This window comes from Halichoeres trimaculatus, unplaced genomic scaffold (assembly GCF_033239565.1).
Source record: "Halichoeres trimaculatus isolate MK-OKI-2021-1 unplaced genomic scaffold, fHalTri1.1 fHalTri1_scaffold_20, whole genome shotgun sequence".
Taxonomy (NCBI): Eukaryota; Metazoa; Chordata; class Actinopteri; order Labriformes; family Labridae; genus Halichoeres; species Halichoeres trimaculatus.
This window is the reverse complement of record NW_027437198.1, coordinates 22,550,632-22,573,397: the sequence shown is the minus strand read 5'-3', so window position 1 is coordinate 22,573,397 and position 22,766 is coordinate 22,550,632. Positions and strand designations below refer to the sequence as shown.

At 41.1% G+C, this 22,766-nt stretch overlaps 1 protein-coding gene across 3 annotated transcripts; it reads right to left on the bottom strand.

Moving 5' to 3' along the window:
* Positions 1–328: 328 nt before the first annotated feature.
* LOC141810116 (protein kinase C and casein kinase substrate in neurons protein 3) lies at positions 329–21,302 on the bottom strand. 3 transcript variants are annotated; one of them, XR_012600049.1, is made up of 11 exons: positions 21,003–21,302; positions 17,569–17,636; positions 8,589–8,745; positions 8,210–8,445; positions 7,695–7,850; positions 5,833–6,008; positions 5,406–5,526; positions 5,240–5,319; positions 5,054–5,133; positions 1,388–2,969; positions 329–1,197 (listed from the first exon to the last, which is right to left on the bottom strand). XR_012600049.1 is itself a non-coding variant. In XM_074697462.1 (10 exons), exons 2-10 carry the CDS (start codon positions 17,626–17,628, stop codon positions 2,860–2,862), a joined length of 1,176 nt encoding a protein of 391 aa, XP_074553563.1. In that variant the 5' UTR covers positions 17,629–17,636; positions 21,003–21,302; the 3' UTR covers positions 329–2,859. The 3 variants fall into 3 exon arrangements, 2 of the variants coding, with proteins under 2 accessions (XP_074553563.1, XP_074553564.1); XM_074697462.1 differs by having other exon boundaries at positions 329–2,969; XM_074697463.1 differs by lacking the exon at positions 21,003–21,302 and adding an exon at positions 20,571–20,773 and having other exon boundaries at positions 329–2,969.
* Between the last annotated feature and the right edge of the window lie 1,464 nt (positions 21,303–22,766).

Below are 22,766 nucleotides of genomic sequence, written 5' to 3'. Positions count from 1 at the left end.
CCTGCACACACTCCTCCTGACACAGACACAAGGCCTTCAAGGTTACTACTGCGCAAGTGTGTGTGTGAGTGTGTAGATAACAGATGACTGACAACTCTGCACATGTAATAACATAACTACAGGCAGGACTTCAGGACTGCGGAGGATGACGGCAGAGTGAATCATACAGTCAAACACACACACAGCATCAACTGTCTGCCAAGCCTCAAACACACAAACACACACACACAAACATACACACATACACACACTCCTCCTGAGGGTCTGAGATTGAAAAAGGCTTTTTTTCTGTTTGACAGTTTTAACTTTTATTTTGAAAAGAGGCAGTTTGCAAAAAGTATTTTTGGGAGCAAACAAAAAGTCTAAACATGAGAATTAAATGCACGTAAACAGAGAGAGAATGAAAACAGAGTAAAAGAAGAAAGAAGAGGAAGATTAAAGCAGATTGATAAAGTTTTAGTTTCTCTTTTTCCACAAACGTTAAACCTGCAGCAGTTCTTTGGCTATGATGGCACAAAACCTGTTAAAGAAAATCCCTCATCTTCTGAGGTAAGGCAGAAACACAACACCAGCATTTTTAGTTGTTTGACGAACATTCGGTCTCATTTAGGGAAATAACTCTGAAACAAACCTCGGAGGAAGTGGCAGAAAATGTGATTTAATAGTCAGTTAGCTGAGATGTTTATTGCCCATTCCACTGAATCTGTGCCATTTGTGTCCCCAGGTAATAAAATGTATTAATGCGTGATAAAATGAACTGTTTCGTATCAAGCCAAGTGCCCCTCACATTGATCTGATGAAATATTTAATAAAAAGACTTTAAAGATTAATTTAAACTTCTTTGAACACTGGAAGATTAGCTTTTTATTTATTTATTTATTTATTTATTTATTTTTTATTTTTGCCGTACCCCGTTTCCTTAAATTAGACTTTACTATCAAATATAATCATTTAATCCTTCAAAAAAAATTTCCCAACTTAATTTTCTTTCTCTTTAAAAAGAAAAAAAAAAACAGAAAAAAATTAATAATAATTGAGTCAAAATTCACACTTAAGTTGTATCCCTGGGTTTTACCACAGGTCACATGGTCCACAGGAAGTAGCATCATTCAGATCCTCTGCAGACCATGGGAAGGTCAACAGTAAGTTTACTTATTTATATATTTTTCAGTGTATTTAATGATATTTCAGTTATGACTGAGGGGGTTCAAATCATGGCTTAATCATATTCAATCATATCCAATTCATATTCCAGCCACATGTATAAAACATGGGCGAACCATCCGTGACGTCACCTGTCTGCTCCTGAAACCGTGAAATGAAGCCAATCCACAGACGCAGCCAGTTTTTCTTTGAGCAGCTACAGGGCACCCCCCAGTCACGTGACCTGAGCTGTGCCTCTGATTGGACACCGTACAGTGTGTGGGGATAGTGAAATCAGCGTTAAAGACCCAAGCTGTTTTTTGCACCAGGCTGTAAATATGCTTTTTAATGCCGTAAAAGTCTGTTTGTTTATGGCTGGGTGTGTACGTGACTTTCGGTCTTTCTGCAGCCAGCTTCAAGCTGATTCTCAATGAACAGCAACTTTTAGCACTTCTGCATAGGCTTCATTTTTGCTAGCCAGATGTTTCCCCTCGATCTTGTTACACAAATTATTAATTTTGATGTTATTTGTTTATTTGTTTGGGTTTTTTAACACATTTTTTCGCTGAGTCACTGTAATATGATTGGGGATCAAATGCTATTTGCATAAATGCCATGTGGCTATTTTTCATGTATTTAATAATTCTATGCTAAAAACTCATTCCTGTTACTTTCAGTCCTTTTACTCAAATGAGGAGCAACAGGACTAAGTGAAGTTTTTCATATTAGAGTTTTAATTAGTGAAATTGTTCAGATTTAAAAGCACACTATGTGCTGCAGAAAAGTAGTGGGGAATAAGCTGACAAACTTTTAATTTGCTTTTTAGAGTTCAAAAGAGTTATGGTAAAGAGAAAAATGCTACCATCTTCAGCCTATCTGAAAAAAAAAAAAGATATAAAGTTGCCTGAGATGGGCCACCTTGAGTAGTTTCATGTGTGTATCATCAGATTTTAAATGGGAAAAAAAGAGAAATTGTATTTAATTTTAAAGGGTTACAACAAAAAAACAGCCCTGATTCAGTGGAATGGCTCTTATAACTGAGCAGAGGTTGGGGTAACAGCATCCTCAGATGATGACAGCATCTCAAACAAAGACCCAGTTGATGCAGCACCAGAGGTCTTGGAATGTGGGATTATGCTGCTAAGCTAAACTGAGCTAAGCTAACAGTTCCCCTTTAAATGAATGGAGATTAATCTGATTTCTCTCTTTAAAAACTAATATTTAAAAAGAAGCAAACAAGGATTCCTCTCACGCTAACTCCACTCATGTTGCTGCTTCTGTTTATCACAGTATTGGCCTCACTCTCTTCATACACTGAGAGGCTTTGTGAGCATTTAATGAACATAACGAGGTGCAACAACAATAAGATTAGCAGTCCTTTAACTCAACTAAAGCACCAATGGCTGGTTTCATAACGTAGCCTACCGTACACCAACACCTACTTCTTTTTTAAAGCATGTTTATTATATGGCTTCAATAAGTGGTTTCCTGTATATATTAAAACATTTGATCAAAATCCTTCAGGAGAAAACACGACCTGTGTGTAAATCACACTCTCTTCACAGGCCTGGTCTTTGGCTAACAGCTTCACGGTGGTTTTCTTTACAGCATCAGTTCATTTCAGACGTTTCACAAAGGTGGTGACCTCAGTGAAATGAAGCGTGAGATCTAACATGTTTCTCTCTATCTCTCCCTCTCGCGCTCTCAATGTGTGAACTACACCACCTCCACGTAGTTAGCGGGGTAAAGCCCCTCCCAGCCGTCGTCCTTCATCCCCCGACACCAGCCCTGATCATCCTCATCCTCCACCTTCAGAAACTCCTCACCTGCAGAGACAGAGACACCTCTCATTAATAAAAACAGGTCTGTGTATGAAGTGTTCAGCAGGTGCAGCATCAAACCGATAACTTGGATGTGACCTCGCTTTTTTTTCACATTTTTTATCTATTTACTTTTTGTCCTGTTAGTGAGAACTCAGCTTCAGATGCTAGGCACTGAGCTTAGTGTAATTTCGCCTCTGGGATCATTAAAGTATTTCTGATTCTGATTCAGAGGCCATGAAGCTGAGCCTTAGGAAAATATCAGCTGATTTTAACGCCAGCATTTATCAGCTGACTGAAACATAAAATGTGCGCTCCATATAGGTCCCATTTACATGACAAAGTTTCATCAAAAAATGTTAAAACGCAGGGAAAAAAAATCTGAGTTTACACAGAAATACTGAGGGACTGAAAACGTTGTAGTAAGCATGCCAGGCCTGTAGGTGGCACTATAATTGTCTGATCCAGAAGCAGCTGTTGGTAGTACTTCACTGAAGTAGAGTTGAGCCGATCATCTGGTGTTTTGGTGAAACACCAGAGCAGAAGTGGAGCAACAGATGCACATTTTGTTGAAAGACAGTCAGCAGATTCAGCAGTTTGAGCAGCTAATGGTAGCCTGAGACGATCGGATCAACATTACTTTTGTACTGCTGTATGCGCTTGAGTGAAGCGTAGCATAATGTCAGCGTTTCCACTGGAAACACCGGCTTACTGATTATACAGCAACCATGGTGGCAGCGTTTCAGAGAAATTCCACTCTGGAGGCAATTTTTTAAAACTTTGCATTTTAGGTCAACAAGTGACCAAAGCGCAACAATACTTTTGCATTTTACCCTAAAACTGCCACTGAATCCCAGGGGTGTGCACAGACTTTTAACACTTGGTCTACCAGAATTTTGCAAACTGCTTGAATGGACATAGCAATCATTTTGACTGCTCAGACATTATTTATGTATAATTTTGATAATCAATCTAAGAATAAAATTATGAGGAAAGGTTAAGACTTCATCCTACACCCTTTCGAAAAAGGTATAAAGATCTAAGTTATTAGAGTTGTTTCTTTAATTGTTTTTTTTTTACTTCTGCTTGAACACATTCTGCATCTTATTTATCTCTGTTCTGTTTTATTGTTTTGTTATGATGTCTTTAACTTGTTCGAATAAACAAACAAATGCAAATGAATTAAGAGACACATCACGACACAAAATGTAAATTATACTAAATAAGAGCTGTATAAACCTTCTTCCAAACACCAAGAGACATCACTTTCTGAATCTGCTCCTCCATCAGTTGTCATTTATGCCTCTATTTTATTTTGTTTTGAGTAAAGCTATAGCTATGTTTAAGCATCACATTGCATTAAAAAATAAATAAATAAATATAAAAATAAATATATAAATAAAAAACAGAACAAACACCAGAGCAGGAGAAAGAGCGGGAAAATGTAGTAAATAGTGAAATATGACATCTCCTGTAAAACCCATGCAGATCAATTTGACTGCGATCGGCTTTCCAGGAAGTAATACTTGTGTTTTGAAATTTTAATGATAAAACAATGTTAGAATAAAATAAACACAGGTTAAGAAAAAGTCAGAGTCTTAGTGGTGCAAAAGTTTAATTACAACAAAGTTGTGACATTATTTAAGGGCAGTTAGCACATATTTTCGCCACACAAAAGGGCAGTTAAGTGTGTTTTTCCAACCAGGCACTTTAGCCCATATTTAAGCTCCCAAGAAGGCACTTTCGCATTTGTTTTTTCAACAATATCGCCACGAGGAGGGCAGCGGCCCCCCTTGCCCCCCTTCTGTGCACACCACTGCTCAATCCTACTATGAGGCTTTTGCTGCTCCCTGCCTCACGCTTTGTCTTCCACATAGGCACTAGAAAGGGTAGGGAGCTCCCACAACAGATCAAAAACCACATATAACGGCATTTTTGAGGAAGCTGATCCTGACTGAACATTAAATCTTTTGACACCTTTCAGTTAAGAAAGTATTTAAATGATTGTTTCTGAATCTGATAGGTCTGCTGCACACAAGCTCCTTAGTGAAGTTTATCTGAAAACTTTCTGTGTGTTTGTGTGTTTTTACCTGCTTTAAACGACAGCTCGTCCGTCTCCTGGCCAACATAATCATACAGAGCTCTGACTCTCACGCCTCCAATCATCACACTGTGTGAAGAAACAGAGCAGAGACAGATGGATGTTAGATCAGCGAGCTTTTCATCTCAGTAAAAAGACAAACCTCCGTCCTCTGGGACACAACTACTGCACTCACCTCCTCTCTATTGTTCCCTTCTTCTCCACCACTTTCTTTGTTTCTTTTCCTTTCTTGGTTTTCTTCTCAGGTGTCCATTCCTGTGACACAAAATAAAACAAAATGAGACTGTAAAAACAAAGAAAAATTTGACATTAAGATGCTGAAATGGTCGAAGCTGAAGAACCTGGAAGTGGGGCCAGTCGGTGGGCATCCCAGGCCCGTGAGTGTTCTTCCACCAGCGCAGATCCTCGTGCTCATCAATGGCCATCAGAGTGTTGTGGAGCTCGTCGTAAACGGCCCGCACGCTGTCGAAAAGCAGGAGAGAAATAAGATAACAGAGTATTAGCTTTATTTCAGATAAAGTTCCTGTCCAGCTCTGATTTCCTGTCACAGAAATGAAGTGAATCACTGAGAGGATTCTGCTGAGCCGTGTTACAGCAGTTAATTAGAGCTAAAGTAAGTCGCACTATTGATTCCAACCCACAAGGCTCTAAATACACATGCTAGAGCACAAAGAGTCTGTCACGGTTAAATCACACACACTCACACACACACTGATCTTTATCTAACACCACAGACAGCAGCTGCAGCGTCAGAGGAATGACTCTCACCTCTCGTTGGTGGTGATGTCCAGGTGTTTGTGGATGGAGAGGAAGGCCTGTTTGAGGAAGACGATCCTCTTGCGCTCCTCATCCTGTGATTGGTCGAAGATGGACTCCATCTCTTCCATGTAGCGCGGGGCGTAGCGGTTTACTTCCTCAAGGACTTTCTCATACCTCGCTCTGACCTGTGACCATAAGAGACACTTTCACATAAGTTGCACAGGGACAACAGTCAGATAGACACTTTCCAGCCAATTCTCAACCCAGGAGGAGGCAAATTAAGACTTATTGAGTAAAAGACGGTTAAAAAGAAATAGACTCATACATCCATGAACGTTTATGATGATACCATCTAAAGTGTTAAAACTCTCCCTTTAAAGATGCTATGAGGAGGATCTGTTTTGATTGCAGTCCCTTGCCACCTTGTGGCCCGGAGTCTCCGCACACTGTCGTAAATTACTTCTAGCAGCATGTTTGTTTTGGGATTAAATGGAGATCTGATTGAAACAAATTTCAACAAAGTCAACTTTTTACTGGATGCAACGCGCCAAGGTAAGATATTTATCGGTACAGTTACGTAGCGCTACGGTTTGAAATGTGACAACAAGTCGGCTAGCTGGTGTTTAGGCCTTGAGCCTGTGTTTTAGCCTTTCGCTGGTGTTTAGGCCTTTAGTCTGTGTTAAGGCCTTTAGCTGGTGTGTTTTGGCCTTTAGCCGGTGTTTAGGCCTTTAGCCTGTGTTTTAGCCTTTAGTTGGTGTTTTGGCCTTCAACCGGTGTTTTGGCAATTAGCCTATGTTTAACCCTTTAGCTGGTGTTTAGGCCTTTAGCCTGTGTTTTGGCCTTTAGCTGGTGTTTTAGCCTTCAGCTGGTGTTCAGGCCTTTAGCCTGTGTTTTAGCTTTTAGCTGGTGTTTTAGCCTTTAGCTGGTGTTTAGGCCTTTTGCTGGTGTGTTTTGGCCTTTAGCCGGTGTTTAGGCCTTTAGCCTATGTTTTAGCAATTAGCTGGTGTTCTGGCCTTTAGCCCGTGACGTAGCCTTTAGCCTGTGTTTTAGCCTCTAGCATGTGATTTAGTCTTAAGCTTGTGTTTTAGCCTTTAGCCCATATTATAGTCTTTATCATGAGTTTTAATCTTTCTCTTAAGTTTTAGCCTTTAGCTTGTGTTTGAGCCTTTAGCCTGTGTTTTAGTCTTTAGCTCATGTTTTAGCCTTTAGCCTGTGGTTTAGCCTTAAACTTGTGCTGTATCCCTCTCCTGTTTATCTTTCTTCTGCTCTTCTGTCCTTTTTCTGTCTGACAGTTAGGCTCCTGTGTCCACCATCACTACAAAATTAATCACAGAAATTGTTTTTAGTAGAGAAAAACACAGATTTCTGTGATTCATCTCTTCTCGATACTAAACTTTGTCAGTCGGCGTGGTGTTGTCAACGACCTGGAAGCTAAGAAGCAGCAATTTAAAATAACCTGTAACCAGCAATATTGGAGCCGATAATCGCATTTTAAAGTGTGGATTATGATTAGGCATATATCTAGAGGAGAGACTCTTTTAAGATCACTTTCAAACTCCTCACAGCCCCTTTAAATCCCCTTTAAGTTAGATATCCCACTTTTAGTTTCTATCTCTTGTCTTTTGTTGGCATCCCCTGCTGTCTGGACACTAAAGTCTTCTGGTCTATCAAAGCTGTAATAAAAACAGGATGCAGCATTAAAAGTTTATGTCTGCACTGTACACAAACGAAATGGAGCACAGACTCTGTATCAGAGAAAATTTGACAAGAGAGCATGAACAGATGGACCAGATGGAGACAAATCAACGGCTCCGATCCAGAACCACAAATATCCAAGAAAAAATAAGATTGAGATGAAACCCGGGGCGTACTTTCTCTGCCTCCTGCTGTGCCAGCTCTCTTTCCTCCTGGATCTTCTTCTGTTTGTCGATGGCGACGTCCGGGTTCCCCTGAGCGTGTGCCTCCCGCTCCCTGGCTGCCTGCTCCTTCCGGCTCACTTTGTGGTACGCTCTCCTGGCTTTGTCCAGCTATGAACAGAATCCAGAGACGATCAAACACAAAAAGTGAGACGTGACCTGATGAGGAAAGGATTTCATACATACTCCAAGTCAAACTTCAGGGTTAGTGTCTCTGTGGTTAGTTTTAAACTTATTGTTTGGCTTCAGATTATCTCCTAACAGGACACATGTGGCTCTAACAGCCTAAAGAGATGCTCTACATGCACCATTTATCAGACATTTTCCATCTCTGAATGTGACTCATACGAAAAGTTAAGCCTGGATTCATCCTTTATAAATCACCGTCTCAGGCTACAGCTTTTAATCTCCGATATAATCCACGAACGAAGAAGACTTTTGGCTAGAGAGAAATTAAAAAGTACTCTGACCTTTTTCAGACGTTTCGCCCATGGCTTCTGAGCTCGTATAAAGCCTGTTTCAGTGTCTTGGGACTCCTTAAATCCTCCGAATAACTTCTTGTGGAAGGTGTCCTTCTGCCAGGTCCTGACCTTGTCTCCATCCTCAGACACCAGGGAGCGACAGATGGACGCATGCAAGGAGGCCAGCCGGTCCGCAGAAGACAGGAAGCACTGCCAAGCCTTCATGAGGGATCCGTAGAGAGGACCTGAGGGAGACAAATGTTCTCAGAGCTGAAGGAGTGTTTCTTCACATCAAATCTAAACAAAAGGGAACATTTGATCAAGTCTTGTCACATTAATTGGATTCATCTCTTCATGCTTTAAGACACAGTCCAGACTCAGCACTCACTGGAGTCCACCACTGGCTTCCACTTGTTGCTCCATTCACTGAGCTGCTGGGCGTACTGCCGCTCCACACGTGCTCTCTCTTGGAAACACGCCACAATGTCATTACAGGCCTGGAAGGCATCTTCTGTCCGCTTCACAGTGCGCTGATAGTTCCCAGGCTGCCAGGACACAAAGAGAGACCGAGATGTGCTGTTAACACAGAGTAAACAGAGCGAGGCGGGAGGCTCGGCGGAGTGCTTTAAACCCCCACACTGATATCAAAGAAGTGTTTTTTGGGGATTGAAAAGCGGAAATGGTCGACATTCTTGCCAGAGTTTGGTTCAGTTTTTTGTTTATCTACTTTTGAGTGTTTGCTCGCTGCCAGAGAATACAAAAGAGTGCATCTGCTCACAGTTTAGTCCTGGCAGAGGCAGCGGCGTGTATCATAAAGTGAAACTGACGAACTAATGTAGAGACAATCTAAGCCAGCATGACTCTCCCTGCCACTCTGCTTCAGTCCACTCAGGCTGAGACTGAGGCTGTCTTCCCCTAACTGCCAACTTTTAATATCAGTATTTTTGTTAGGCTAAAAAAACCAACATATTTTACGTGAGCTGGAAGTACGATACGTCTTCCGCACTTCCACTGCAGTAGATGGCGCTGCAGAGCTACTCCGCTGTATGTTGCCCATAAAATGCATGATAATCATAACCTCTAAGTATATTCAAAATCCTTTATTTCTAAAGTTGATGACATGGTTTTTAAAGCCGTTAACATCAGTTTATTTTTTTCTCTCTCTATTCTTGGGTCAATTAGTTTAAAATAATTGTAAGTGTAATTCTTACAGTGTAGTAGGTTGATAAAATGATAAGCATAGTTATGTTTTGTGCAATACTAGTTTTTTTGGGGGGAGTAACATTGGCTATACCAAGGGACATTTATCAGTTTCACCAACTGACTACGACTTTTACCCAATAATTTTTTTTGCAACATTAGTTTAATGTCACAGTAGTTTAAGTGACAAACTTGACTCACTTTATGTTTTTAAGTTAAGTGTCTGTATGAAACACTACATCTGACTTTATTTATTTCAAACAGAATAAAATAGAAAGGTTGTTTTCAATCAAAAAGTTAACTGTGTAGAATATCACAATGTATCACAATATTGTGATATTATCATATTGTGACATTGTGTATCGTTAGGTTCTTGCCAAAACTCACCCTTAGTATGTAGTATGACTTTCAGAAAATGGAGCTACAGGGTTTTATTTTTTTTATTTTATTTTGCCTTGATTATAAATGTAAAACACAAGCTTTAGGTAGATCTTGGCATTTTAGTTATTTTGTGTATCATATCACAGCAGAATCATCATATTTGATTTTTAATCTTACACTACAAGTTTTATCGTTTACTGAAAATGAATCTAAAAGGGATTTTTATTTTTACAGCTGATGGAAAAACTGCATCTGTATTGGTCACAAAGTGGTTAAAAATGTGGTTTTAAAAAGTGAATTAGTGGTTTATTTGGGCTTTAATGAATTCATTTTTTATTTTTTTGCATCACTTCACTTCCACCTCATGGACTGTCTTAGTGTTGTTGTATTGTGGTTGCTTTTTGCCTCTTTAATATTTGATAAAATTTCAGTGCATCAGACGAAAATTGCTTTCTATGGTATATCAGCCTAAGTGTAGCACTCTACCTCAACCACCTCAACTTTCCATGTATCATAGACTGTCCAATAACCACAGCTGAATCAAAGACAAAAATCCACAGTCTTTCCCAAAATTATTCTCTAGTCCTACTGGTAAAACATGAGGCTGAATGATTCATAACTTTTTTTACCAACTGGCTAAAAATTGCCAAACTTGGCTCATTTTATAAATACAGGGCATCTAACAATAACAAAATGAGCATAAAGTGACCCTTTTTTAAATTTTCCTCTTTATTTTTTTTTTAAAGAAAGAAAATAAAACTTTTCAAAGAAAAGTTTGAGGTGGACCTGTCAGAAAGTGGGTAGGCCACCCATGACACCGCCCCTGGTAGACATCCAGGGAATTTTGGCATACTGCAGATTTTGCAAGTTTTTGCATACTACCTACTTCACACTGAATTTTGGCCCAAGTAGTAGGCACTGCTAGTTTAGTAGGCAGTTTAGAAAACAGCCGTTGTTAACTTTTTAGTTAAGGCACTTCCTCTAGACTTCACAGTAAAGTCCATCCTGGATCCTCATCGCCTTTAACAGCTGTGACACTCCCGTAGCCGTCTAAGGTCAAGCCCCACGTGCCACCACTGACATTTCACTGGCGTTAAGTTTCCTGTGGTAAAAGTCTAATGCCGGCTGCAGAGCGGGGTGTGGTCAGCGAACACATGACAAGAACTGGCAATAAAAGGAACAGCAGACATTTAAAAGGGGACCAGAGGACAGCAAAGGGAGGCCTGAGTGTAATAACATATCTGTGTTGTTTGTAGATGTGGTATTTGGAAATCTCTCTGCAATTTTCCTGGCAGCTGCCGTCAGCTCCGACTCAGCCCTCACTCCTACTCTTTTTCTTACTTCTGTCAGACTGAGTGTGTCAGACGGTGACACATTTAGACAGCTGCTTTAACATTTCTGGATGCATTAAACGTGGAGTGATCGTGTGTTAAATCAAAAGAGGCAGGGCACTTTGGATAAAAAAAACTTAAAAATCAGTTTAAAGGTAACAGAGACTGTTTGTGTTTGATAATCCTGTGTCTTTCTCCATTTAGTCTCACTTACATCCTGCTGAAAATAACTTTAATGCATACATTACATTAAAGTTCAGAGCCGGACCTCTTCTCAGGACTGTGTAGGCGTGGTTGGTCATGCTTTGAGTGGCATTTCCCTGCGTTTGACTGACATCTCTCTGGCTTGGTACACAACAACAACAACACATGTCGGAGTCGTCTGAGTCAGAATTGGTGCAGGAAGCAGACGCCAGGAGAAAATATTCATTTCACAGTCACTGTCTGGGGAGTTGGGAAGTGCTTTGCAATCCACTTCATGGTCAGAAAAGTTAGCGGCGTTAGCTCCAACACAGGATGGGTGTGATCAAAGAGCTTTCATGTGACTTTTCCTTTAAGTGGTTTGGTTAATTTATTAATTGCTTGGTTTTTGCAATGAGTTCCTGAGCTTTTCCAAAATCAATCTAAACCCAATTTCTGGAAAGTCAGCGAGATCTTTGATGTTTTTTTTTCCAGGCATGAGCAAAAGGTCAAGGCTGTGAGGTTGTAAGGTTTCTGGTGTCTGAAATGTAACTGTCAGATGATTATGGGTTTTATTTCATGTAACAAATGTTAAATGAAGAGGTGGAACTTGGTTAAAAGAAATCTAATTAATCAGAGGCTTTGTAATGAATAACTTAATCACATTTTAATAGCATAAAAATATTTGACAGGAGAGCAGCATTTATCAATTCAAATGGATTTTGGTGATTGAATCAATTAGTAACATACACATAAACTTAAACAACAAAATCATGTTTATTTACAGTCAATTTTTTTCTTAAATGTAGGCAATGTTTTCAAGGCCCACCGACTAAATTCAGAGTCTAGGGGACTTTTCTAAACTTGTGTGTATATATTTAATCAGTCTGTTAAAAATTACAACTGTGATGAATGATTACACTTTGAAAAACAACATTAGCTAAAGAAAGAAAGAACTTTATAGGGTTTTCTCCTCCTCCCTCTGTTTACCATGCAGCTTCTCTTTTCAGGCTCTTTTTAGATGTTGGTATCAATCTGTGGTGTTTCCAAAGTACCTCATTTGTTTCCTGCAAATACTAAAGCTTCAGTTAATTGTCCTTAAACAGCACTTTCCTACACTAACGGTAGAGCAGGGCAGGACGGGACGGGGCTGAGTGAGTGAGAGGTGCGCATGTGGAGAAAAGAAACTGAAACTTAACTAGCAATATCATCAATACCAATGCCAACAATGCTTTTGTACTCCCATTCAACTTTAACTTTAAAGTTTGGTTTTTAGCTAAATTTAGACCAAACTTCCCCCACTTTCCTACAGACTTAATCTGCTTACGACATCCGTGTGTAAACTAGAGTAACGTCTTCTGTTGTTTTGGCAAAATGTCATATGGAACAAGCCTCCATTTTTGTCATAGATTAAATGTATTTACTTTTTGAAAAATTAATGTAATTATTTTTTGTCTTATGTGTTTGTAACAATTTATTTTGTTTTCTTAACTATGATTAAGCCAATAATTTATTGATTTAATTTTGTATTTAATTTTTTTTTATTATTATTATTATTTTATTTTATTTTTTTACTTTATATGCTTTTATGCTTTTATTGTTTATTTGTTATAGTAATCACTGAATTGGTTGCTAGGCGCCACCCTGTTGGCTATGGCTGCCTTTTGCAGCAGCTCTCTCTTCTTTGTCCGTTTCTTGTATTTTTTTTCGTCTCTTTTTCGTCATCTTTGTTTTTGGAGTGGATCATTAATTTGAATGGCTCATTTGTTGGTCATGGACACCAAACTGGTTTTATCTTCAGTGATATTTTTACTACTTTTTCTCCTGTGTTTGTCTGGAGATCCTACATGTAACCATGGCTGCATTGTTTACACGTGAACTCAGCTGTTAGCAGCCTGTAGCATGTCAATGCTAACTGGTGTAAGGCCAGATGTCTTCCCACAAGGTGAGGAGAAGGAGGTGAGGATGACGTGCTGGTTCTCAGGTGTGAGCTAAGAAGTGACGACATTGACTTGTCCTTCAATCCATCGTTATTGGGAACGTAAGATCTATCTCCAATAAGATGGACAAGCTAGCCGTGCTAACCCAGCAACCAAGGAAATACCAGAGAGCAGAGTAGCATCATGCTTTGTAGGAGCAAGGATCCAAAAAAAGAAAGAAAGGCTCTACAAATGAAGCTTCATAGTCTTCTATTGTGGATGTTAAAGGACGTCTTAGTTTAAATTTTGTATCAATATTGTCACACAGCATGTCTGGTGTTTCTCTACAGACAGCTTCCTGTTTCTCTAAAACCCCGTCTCTAAGTAACCAGCTCACTTTTTTTTAGTATCTGTTGTATTTTAAGTCTCACTTCATTAATTCTTCTGTTTTTCATGGTGCGGAGGAACAACTGCTCTCTCCATCTTCCTCTCTATCTCCTTCCTGCAGACCTTCTCCACCTTCAGTGACTCGTGTTCATTAAAGTTTTCACCTCAGGACCTCCATCTTTGTTTTCCCCGTTAACTGACAGTCCGTTCGATGCTGACTGGATGGTTAATTGGTGGTTAATTAAATGTAGGTGCATCTGAAAGGTCAAACACTTTGCACTATTAGCGCTGGCGAGCTAATAAACAGCAGGTTTATCTGCGTCAGGTAGCTGGAGTCAGAGTTTTCATTGTTAGTGGTCCCTGTTCTTCCTATAAGAGCTTCTTTTCTGTCTTTTTAAAAAAGGAGGTACGGATCGAGCCTGTACAAACTCTGCCCTCTGTGTGCTTCAGATAACACAGAGTGTGTTTATGCTTCAATCAGAATCAAAGTGTGTGCTTCTCATCAGTGTACCCCCCCCTCTGTTTCTCTCTCTGTCCTTCCTCCTCACTTTCTCTCTGCCTCTGTTGTGGTTTGTCTGAGAATTAAACAGAAACAGCTGAGGAATCCACTCTGAGGCCAACAGCAACGCTGCAGAGACCCAGTTGGCCGGTCTCTGAGGCAGAAGCAAATCCGCTACCAGAGAATCTGTCCAAGCAACAAAATGCAGCAGAGGAAAATGGACTCGGTCCTGCGTTAAAAATCTCATTTTATGTGTACAGCGTGTATCTGATCCAGTGCCATCTGTAGAGAAAGTCACAGAGCAGAGAGAGAGTGCTGGGAGCCACCAGCAGAGGAAGAGCAGCGGCAGAGATAATGTGATTAGCAGATGCTACGCTACCTGTGGCTGAGGTAGATGCATGGAGATAGCTGGAGCGGAGGAGGGATACGGTAAATGGGAGTAGTGATAGAGTCAGAGTAGACGTGGAAAAACAGATGTTAGTGATATTCCTCCCTGAGTTTAATTTAAGATCTTGCAATAGAGATTTCAGAAGCCAATGAAAGTCAGTAAATAAAATAAAACATCTTAATTTCATGCACTGGACGCTGGAGGAGTTGCAGCTCTCTGCACCACCTCATGGCTCACAGCTTTAAACCTGTTTCCTGCTCAAACATTTAAGATGTTTATTAGTCCGTTTGAATTTTTAAAGGCACTGATGAGGATTCAAAGCTCTGTACTTCTATTTGTAAACAGACGAAGGATGTCTTCAGAGGAGCCTAACACAACGCCAGAGTGTGAATCTGGACTCAGGAGCATCTCCAACGTGTCACAGCAGCATGTTTCAATCTACTCTTATGAATACAGCCTTTGTCTGCTAAACGGCTGCGACTGCAACCCTCTTGGAGTGGTACTGACTGTGCAATTACAAAAAAAAAAAAAAAAAAAAAGCCGAAGTTTGCAGTGTAATGACAGACAGCCCTCGAGCACAGTGGGGGGATGACACAGACAGGAACTGGCGTGGAAACACATCCAGCTCGACAGGAGGCTGCCAAAATTACAGGAGGGAGGGGAGAGATTAAAGTGGGCCAGCCAACAGGAGACAAAGCCAGCGTTAGAGCAGAGGCAGCACTCACAGATGAGACGTGTTGGAAGTGTTTAAGACTCTAAAACAAAGTGGTAAACACAAATGTGGTGTGTGTGGTGTGTGTGGTGTGTGTGTGTACGAGGTGGGGAGCCATTCAGAGAAAGAGGGAAGCACTCTGCTGTTTGCGAAGGAAACCAGTGACAGAAGCAAAAACATTAAAATAAAAGATTTATGACTCTAAAGATGTCAGATTCAGTTTAAGTGTCTGTGTAATTCTGTGTATGCTGCACAGATGAGAGTCCACGCTTTTCAGGGATCACGCTGTGAGTGGTTTTATGGGATGTGATGCAGACATATCACAGTTTCTTCAGAGCGTCATCTATTCATTTTACGACGGTGATTCCTCCTTCTCAAATCTTTCTTTTTCACTTTGAAGCCGAGTTTTTATGCAGCCTCACAGTTGAAATGTTGTTGGAAACAAACAGGTTGACATTTATTCTGTTTTATTTTATTACAGGGTCTAACTCCCTCTCTGCTCCAGTCCTTTATTTCTCTTTTCTACCTTTTATGGATTTTTTTGTGGAGCATTTTGTTGTATACTTTAAAATGGGCTGAATACCTACATGCGTTAAATTATACATATTAATAATGCTCTGTTACTGTCTTCACTATAACAGTAAGTTAAGATCATCAAAACATTTGTTTCTGCTGCAGTAAAACCGGGCTAACTTTTCCTAAACAGGACAGAAAAGAAAGAACATCACACCGTGCACCAGCTAAAAGTTACTAAATATAACACATTACAAACAAAAACCTGAGGTAATTGGAGCTTAAAGAGCCTTTTTTGAGACGTTTTACCACATACAACACTAAGAGGTAAGGTATTTATCAACAGTTACATAGAGCTACACTGTGAAACCTGACAAGAACAAACTTTGTCAGTTTGTACCGTAGTTTAGCAGCCGGCTATATTTAACTCTACTCACAGCCTGGTGCTCTGAGACAAGTCTGTAATGTTAGTGAATCCTGGTTCTGTTCTACCAGAGCTCATCTACCAACTCCAACCTCACCAATCAGAGCTAACGTAACCTCACTCTTCATTTTATTGATAGACTCTCAATTTTGAACAGACCACTGCAGAATAACTGCTGACTGTGGGTTGAATGAACATTAGCACAAGAGATTAACCTGTGTTTTAGCCTGAATTTTTGGCCTTTAACTCATGTTTTATCCTTTATCCTTTAGCTTGTGTTCTAGCCTCTAGCTAATGTTTTATCCTTTGCCTGTGTTCTAGCCTTAGCCCATGTTTTAGCCTGTAGCCCTTGTTTAAGCTTTTAGCCTGTGTTTCAGACTTTAGCTCATGTTGTAGCCTTAAGCTCCTGTTTTAGCCTTTACCTCATGCTTCATACTTTAGCCTTTAGCCAGTGTTATATCATTTAGCTCATTTTTTATCCTTTAGCCTGTGTTCCAGCCTTAAGCTTGTGTTTTGTCCTTTAGCTTGTGTTTCAGCCTTTAGCTTATGTTTTATCCTTTAGTCTATGTCTTCTAGCCTTAAGCTTGTGTTCAGCCTTTAGCTCATGTTCTAGCCTTTAGCTCACAATTTATTTTTAGCCTTTAGCCTGTGTTATAATACTTAACTCATATTTTATCATTTAGCCTGTGTTTCAGCCTTTAGCTCATGTTTCATACTTTAGCCTTTAGCCAGTGTTAGATCATTGAGCTCATGTTTTATCCTTTAGCCTGTGTTCTAGCCTGTAGCTCCTGTTTTAGTCTTTGGCCTGTGTTTTAGCCTTTAGCTTGTGTTTTAGCCTTTAGCCTGTGTTTTAGTCTTTAGCTTGGGTTTTAGCCTTTAGCCTGTGTTTTAGCCTTTAGCTTTTGTTTTAGATCATTAAGCTTGTGCTCTATCATTCTCGGGTTTATCTTTCTTCTGCTCTTCTGTCCTTTTACTGTCTGACAGTTAGGCTGCGGTGTCCACCATCACTACAAAATTAATCATAGAAATTGTTTTCATCAGATAAAAACACAGATCTCACTTCTCTCTACTAAACTTATCAGCTGGTTTTTAAAGTGTGTATTATGATCAGGCATATCTTTAGAAGGGAGACTTTTTCACAATCACTTAGAAACTCTGAACAGTCCCTCAAAAGCAACTTATCCTGGATTCTCAAGGACATCAGTTATGTTTCTGCTTATGTCGTGCAAGCGTAGATGGTACTAAAGCTCAGAGTGAACGCTCTTTACCTTTAAAATTTCCAAATGAAAGCCTGACCTTGTTCAGTGATATGAAGCCTTAACTGTTTAGTCTGTTCCAGGAAGGTCAGAGATACTTAAGACGACAAAGGGGGAAAGATATCTCATGGATCAGTCCCTCTCTCTCTCACAAACACAAACACACACACACACTTACCATCCAGAAGCTGCGATTGTTGGCATCTTCGGGGCTGTTGTCTGATGGTAGTGTCGACATCCTGTTCTCTGAGAAAGTAAGAAGTGTGTGGTTAGTTTTTGCAGCCAATTCAGCCTCATATCCATCCTTTCACACCAACAATCATTCGTCTAAAGCCTTTTTTAACCATCACTTTAATCTAACTCAAACTTTAGCTTTACATATTTATATCCCAAAAAACTCTTTTTGTATTTTTTTCATCACTTGAATCTCTTAATCTTCCCACATATTCCTCAGCTGGTGTTGAAGCCTGATCCTCTGGTTCAGAGTCTTGCTCTTAAACCACAGGGTCCTTGAAGTGATAGCATTCAATATCCTTTAAATCACCGGTGCACTATTGTAAGCACTTGTGTGAAGATCTACAGCACGTGCAGCGTGTCAGGGGCTGAATGGTGTAATGGAGGCCCTGTGAAGCCATTAAAGAGCCACAGAAGCTGCTGAAGGTTGACGTGTACAGTAAATTTAAACCAGAGGGCGTACTGTAAATCGCTGCAGCGTCTCACATGCCATAACATCAGTGAGCATGGCGTATCTTCTCCCAGCATTCCCAGCCTGGAAACATGAGCTATCCTAAAATAAACTGGGGGTAAAGGTCAGAACAGCCAATCACACACTCTATCACACACACTATTTATTTCTCATGCTGTGGCTTTGACTGCTCTTTGATTCATCTTTGAAAATACTGCTCACACTTTCTCATTAGCTCTGAACAACTAGAGACAGAAAACAAGTCAAGTGATCCACATCGAGCTCATGTGAGTCTTCTTCAGGAGTTAATCCTCGCATAGTTACACTTCCACAACAGAAATTTCTCCAGTTAAATATTGAAGCACACAGCAGTTTCGCCTTCTGCTGTTTGAAATCCTGAATGCCCCCGGAGCTGAACTCCACCCAGACACATCTTTCTCATCTCTCCTGTTTTTTTTTCCTCCCTGCAGCCATCTCTTGCTTGGCTCTCTTTGTAAGGCCTCACAATTAGATTCAATGATTTCCCCCTGCTGTTCACGGGGCATCACATGCTCTGCAGAGAGCATAATGACATGCCTCTCTCCTCTGCTCGCTCCTTTCTGTGTCTGCGGTGCCGCTGAGGTCTCACAGATTACACAACCCCGAGGTCTGCGAGGGTTCAGAAAATAATGAATCGCCACCCCTTCCACCTTTGACCTACACTTCCTGTCCTCTTGCTGGCTGGCTTTCATTGGGGGATATAGCTGCTGTATTTTTCTCATTACTGTGAGGGTGGAGGAGCTCTGCTGCCTCACATTTTGAAACTCTAACTCAGTTAAATCTAAACTTTAACACAATAACACTGTGGCATGGATACACTTTATGGAGAATTTTAAAAAAGACACATACAGCCACACAAGAGGACAGTTATCATTTAAACCAGCAGAAGGCACCGATTCATGTGTTTTTTCCACCTGTGAGGGCAGATTAGTGTGTTTTCCTAATCGAGGGGAGGACTTTGGCTCCCAAGAAGGCACTTCAGCACATTCAGGCTCCCAACAGAGCACCTAAGCTCCAAAAGAGGACATTTTGGCACATTTTGGCTCCCAAAGAGGGCGCTTAAGTGCCTGTTTCCGCTCCAAAAGAGGGCACATTAGCGCACTTTGGCTCCCAATGAGGGTACTTTAGCACTTTCAGGCTCCCAAAGAGGGCACATAAGTGCCTGTTTTGGCTCCAAAGGGTCCGTCAGCATAATCTGGCTCCCAATAGGGCACTTTAGCTCCAAAAGAAGATATTTTGGTACATTTTGGCTAACAAAGAGGGCGCTTAAGTGCCTGCTTTGGGTCTAAAGGGGGCACATTTGCACACTTTGTCCTCCAAAGAAGGCATCTTAGTACATTCTGGCTCCCAAAGAGGGCGCTTTAGTGCCGGTTTTGGTTTTAATAGGGGGCACGTTAGCACACATTGGCTCCTAAAGAAGGCACTTAAGCAAATTTTGGCTCCCAAAGAGGGTACTTTAGCACAAATCGGCTGCCATGAGAGCACTTTAGCACATTCAAGGTCCCAAAGAGGGCGCTAAAGTGCCTGTTTTTGATTATAAGGGGGCACTTTGGCACATTTTGGCGCCCAAAGAGGGCACTTAAGCAAATTTTGGTTTACAAAGAGTGCATTTTAGCACACTTTGTCTTCCAAAGAGGGCACTTTAGTACATTTTGGCTCTCAAAGAGGGTGCTTAAGTGCCTGTTTTGGCTCCAAAGGTCCCTTAAGCACAATGTGGCTCCCAACAGGGCACTTTAGCTCCAAAAGATGATATTTTGGCACATGTTGGCTCTCAAAGATGGCGCTTAAGTGCCTGATTTCTCTCCAAAGTTGGCTCATTAGCACATTTTGGCTCCTGAAGAGGACACTCTAGCAAATTTTGGCTCATAAAGAGAGCACTTCAGTACATTTTGACTTCCAAAGAGGGCACTTCAGCACATTCTGGTTCATAAGAAGGCACTTTAGTGTGTGATTTTTTTTAACAATTAGGTCACAAGTGGGGCAACCCCCTCCCCATCTACTTCCCCCCTCTGTGCACACCACTGCAAAAAAAAACAGCCCAACTTGTGTACTAGACTCCCTCTGTGAGTATGATCCTGAACCTCAGATCTGCTATCTCAGCTGTGATCTCCTTGCATGCCTTTAAAACAAGATTTCATGCTGTTTTCTTCAGCATAATGCTGCGCTTATGTGCAAGAGAGAGCATGCCTTGAACCTCCTTATCTATCACAGTGAATATGATGGCAGAGTGGGCCTCTCAAATTTGATTTTGTGAACTCTATAATTAATCTGACCTATTTCAGAAGAGGAGGAATTGGCCTCAATTTGGCTCTATCGATTTGTCAACAACCTGGATTTGAAGCTGTAGTGAGAAAAGTTTCTACTTAGACGTTTTTGGTGCAAGCTCCAAAAGTTTAAAAGTTGAAACTAAATGTTTAAAGTGCAACACAGAGGATATTGTATATCTTACCACCTACCAGCACAGATCTAACTCCACCATGGGTCCTCCAGACGTTTTATGACCTCCTGGCAGCTCAGACAGGAAATTAATTCCACCAGTTTTCAAAAGTCCTCCAGGGTTTCAGAAACTTTTCAGTTTCCTTCTAAGACTTTATAGTTAGCTGTTCTCCAAACAGGCTGAAAGTGAAGCTCAGATCAGTCTGAAGAGCTTCAAACCCAACCAACTCTTTCACCCCGGTATCCCTCTCCCACTCTGGCACACACGCTCACTCCTCCCCCTGTCCCCGTTTCATCTGTCACACATAACTCCCCACGCACACACACACACACACTCACACACATTGCATAGAGGAAATATATAGTAACAAATGAACACACAGAGCAGAAATAGGAGCTCATCCTTCCATTTGAGCTCATTAAAATGCAGAAAGCAGCTCACAGATCTTTACCTCTGGAAAAGTTGGGGCCCTCTCTGCTTCAGCCCCCGTCTCTCCTCTTCTCTTCTGTTTTTCAGGTCAAACTGTCTCCTTCACTCCTTCGCAGACCTTCAGGCTCTTTTCTTCCCGTCTCGTCCTATTTGCACTTCTCAAACTTTGATTTTCCACTCGCTCTGGACACTGCTGCTCCTGCTCTTCCCCTTTCTTTGGCCCACTGTTTGTGTCAGATGAGTTGGCTTTTTTTCCCTCCTCCACTCCTTCTCCCTCCTTCGCACCCTCCCTCTTTCTGTCTTTCCCTCTCCCTCCAAAACAGCTGCAGGGGACTTCTTCTTCTTCTCCTTCTTCTTCTTCTCTTGTTCTTTGTGCTTCGCCACTTGTTGGGGATTTTTCCTCCGCCTGGTCCGAGAAGTGTCAGTGACGTGGGATCAGTTGTGGGGGGTTTTCTTGCTGTTGGTGTGTGTGAACTTGTAAATGAGACAGAGTAAAGCTGACTCACTCTTCCAGAAAGTGTGTGTGTGCTTGTGTTTGAGAGTTAATGGATCAATTAACTGTGTTTTACTATTTGACAAAGCAGCATGACCAGATAAGGAAAACTGCGTCCCTCTTTGTGGGTCTTTATGCCCCTTTTCCTCCCCTCCACGGTCCCTGGGGAGCATTTGGTAGGCCTGCCTCCACAGCTGGAGGACACATCCGGTGTGTGTGTGTGTGAGTGTGAGTGTGAGTGTATGTGTGTGTGTGTTGAAGCAGAGATTCTTTGAAGTCACAGCCCCCCTCTAAAGAAGAATTGTTCCCACTCTTGCTTCATGCTTTGCTGAACTTGTGAAACTCCGTCTTGCTCCAACATGCCATGTAAACACACAGCTGTTGTGCCCTCCATGTTTCCGTGTTTACGCCCAGAAACAAGCCTCTCTGAGCAAACACTCACTCTGTGGTTGTGATCCTGTCATCAAATAAGGACGGAGAGTTGTTGAATATCATAGTAACACGGTGAGATGCTGTAATTAAGATAATAACAGACAGAGGAGGAACACAGGTGGAGTTTAAGGTTCCTGTTTGGTGACTCAGCCTGTTGTAAAGGTTTGGTAAAGTCATATCAGAGCATCTTCCTTTCTTCTTCTGTAGTTTTTGAAACTAAGTTTTTCAACTTGAGATTGAATATTTTTACAATGCAGCAGTGAGACGTGTCTTTTAGCAGCATATTTTCATGATGGATCTATTCTACACACATGTTGCTTATCTGTGAGGGAGCATTCAACAGCAAAATATCACATTTGAGTCAGTGAGTCAACAATCCGTCAACAATCTAAACCAGAGACGATGAAAATATGATTTTAAAGGTCCCATATTCTGCACATTTTCTGCAGTTTAACATGGATCATTGATGTCTTCCTGAAATGGTAGTAACATGTTTTGGTCCAAAAAGCAAATAAATCAAGCACAGCAGCATTGTTTCCAGGCTCTCATAGCCCCTCTGTTCAGAACGCTCTGATTTAGTGGGCGTGGCCTTCATATGTAAATGAGCCACTGCTGATACCGCCCTGCTCTTCAGCCTCACTGAGAGCGGTGCCATGAGCTCCAAGTGCACAATGTTTAGAAAACAGCGATGCTCTTTTACCGTAACATTACAGGCTTAAACAACAGGCTAACTGCAGCTAAAGTTAGCATCCTGAAGCTAACACAGAGACAGGGGGGATACTGAGGAAAAGCTCTTACATCTGCTCCACAGCACACAACATTTAAAATACTCACATTTCCAGGGTCCCAGGTTTGTTGGTG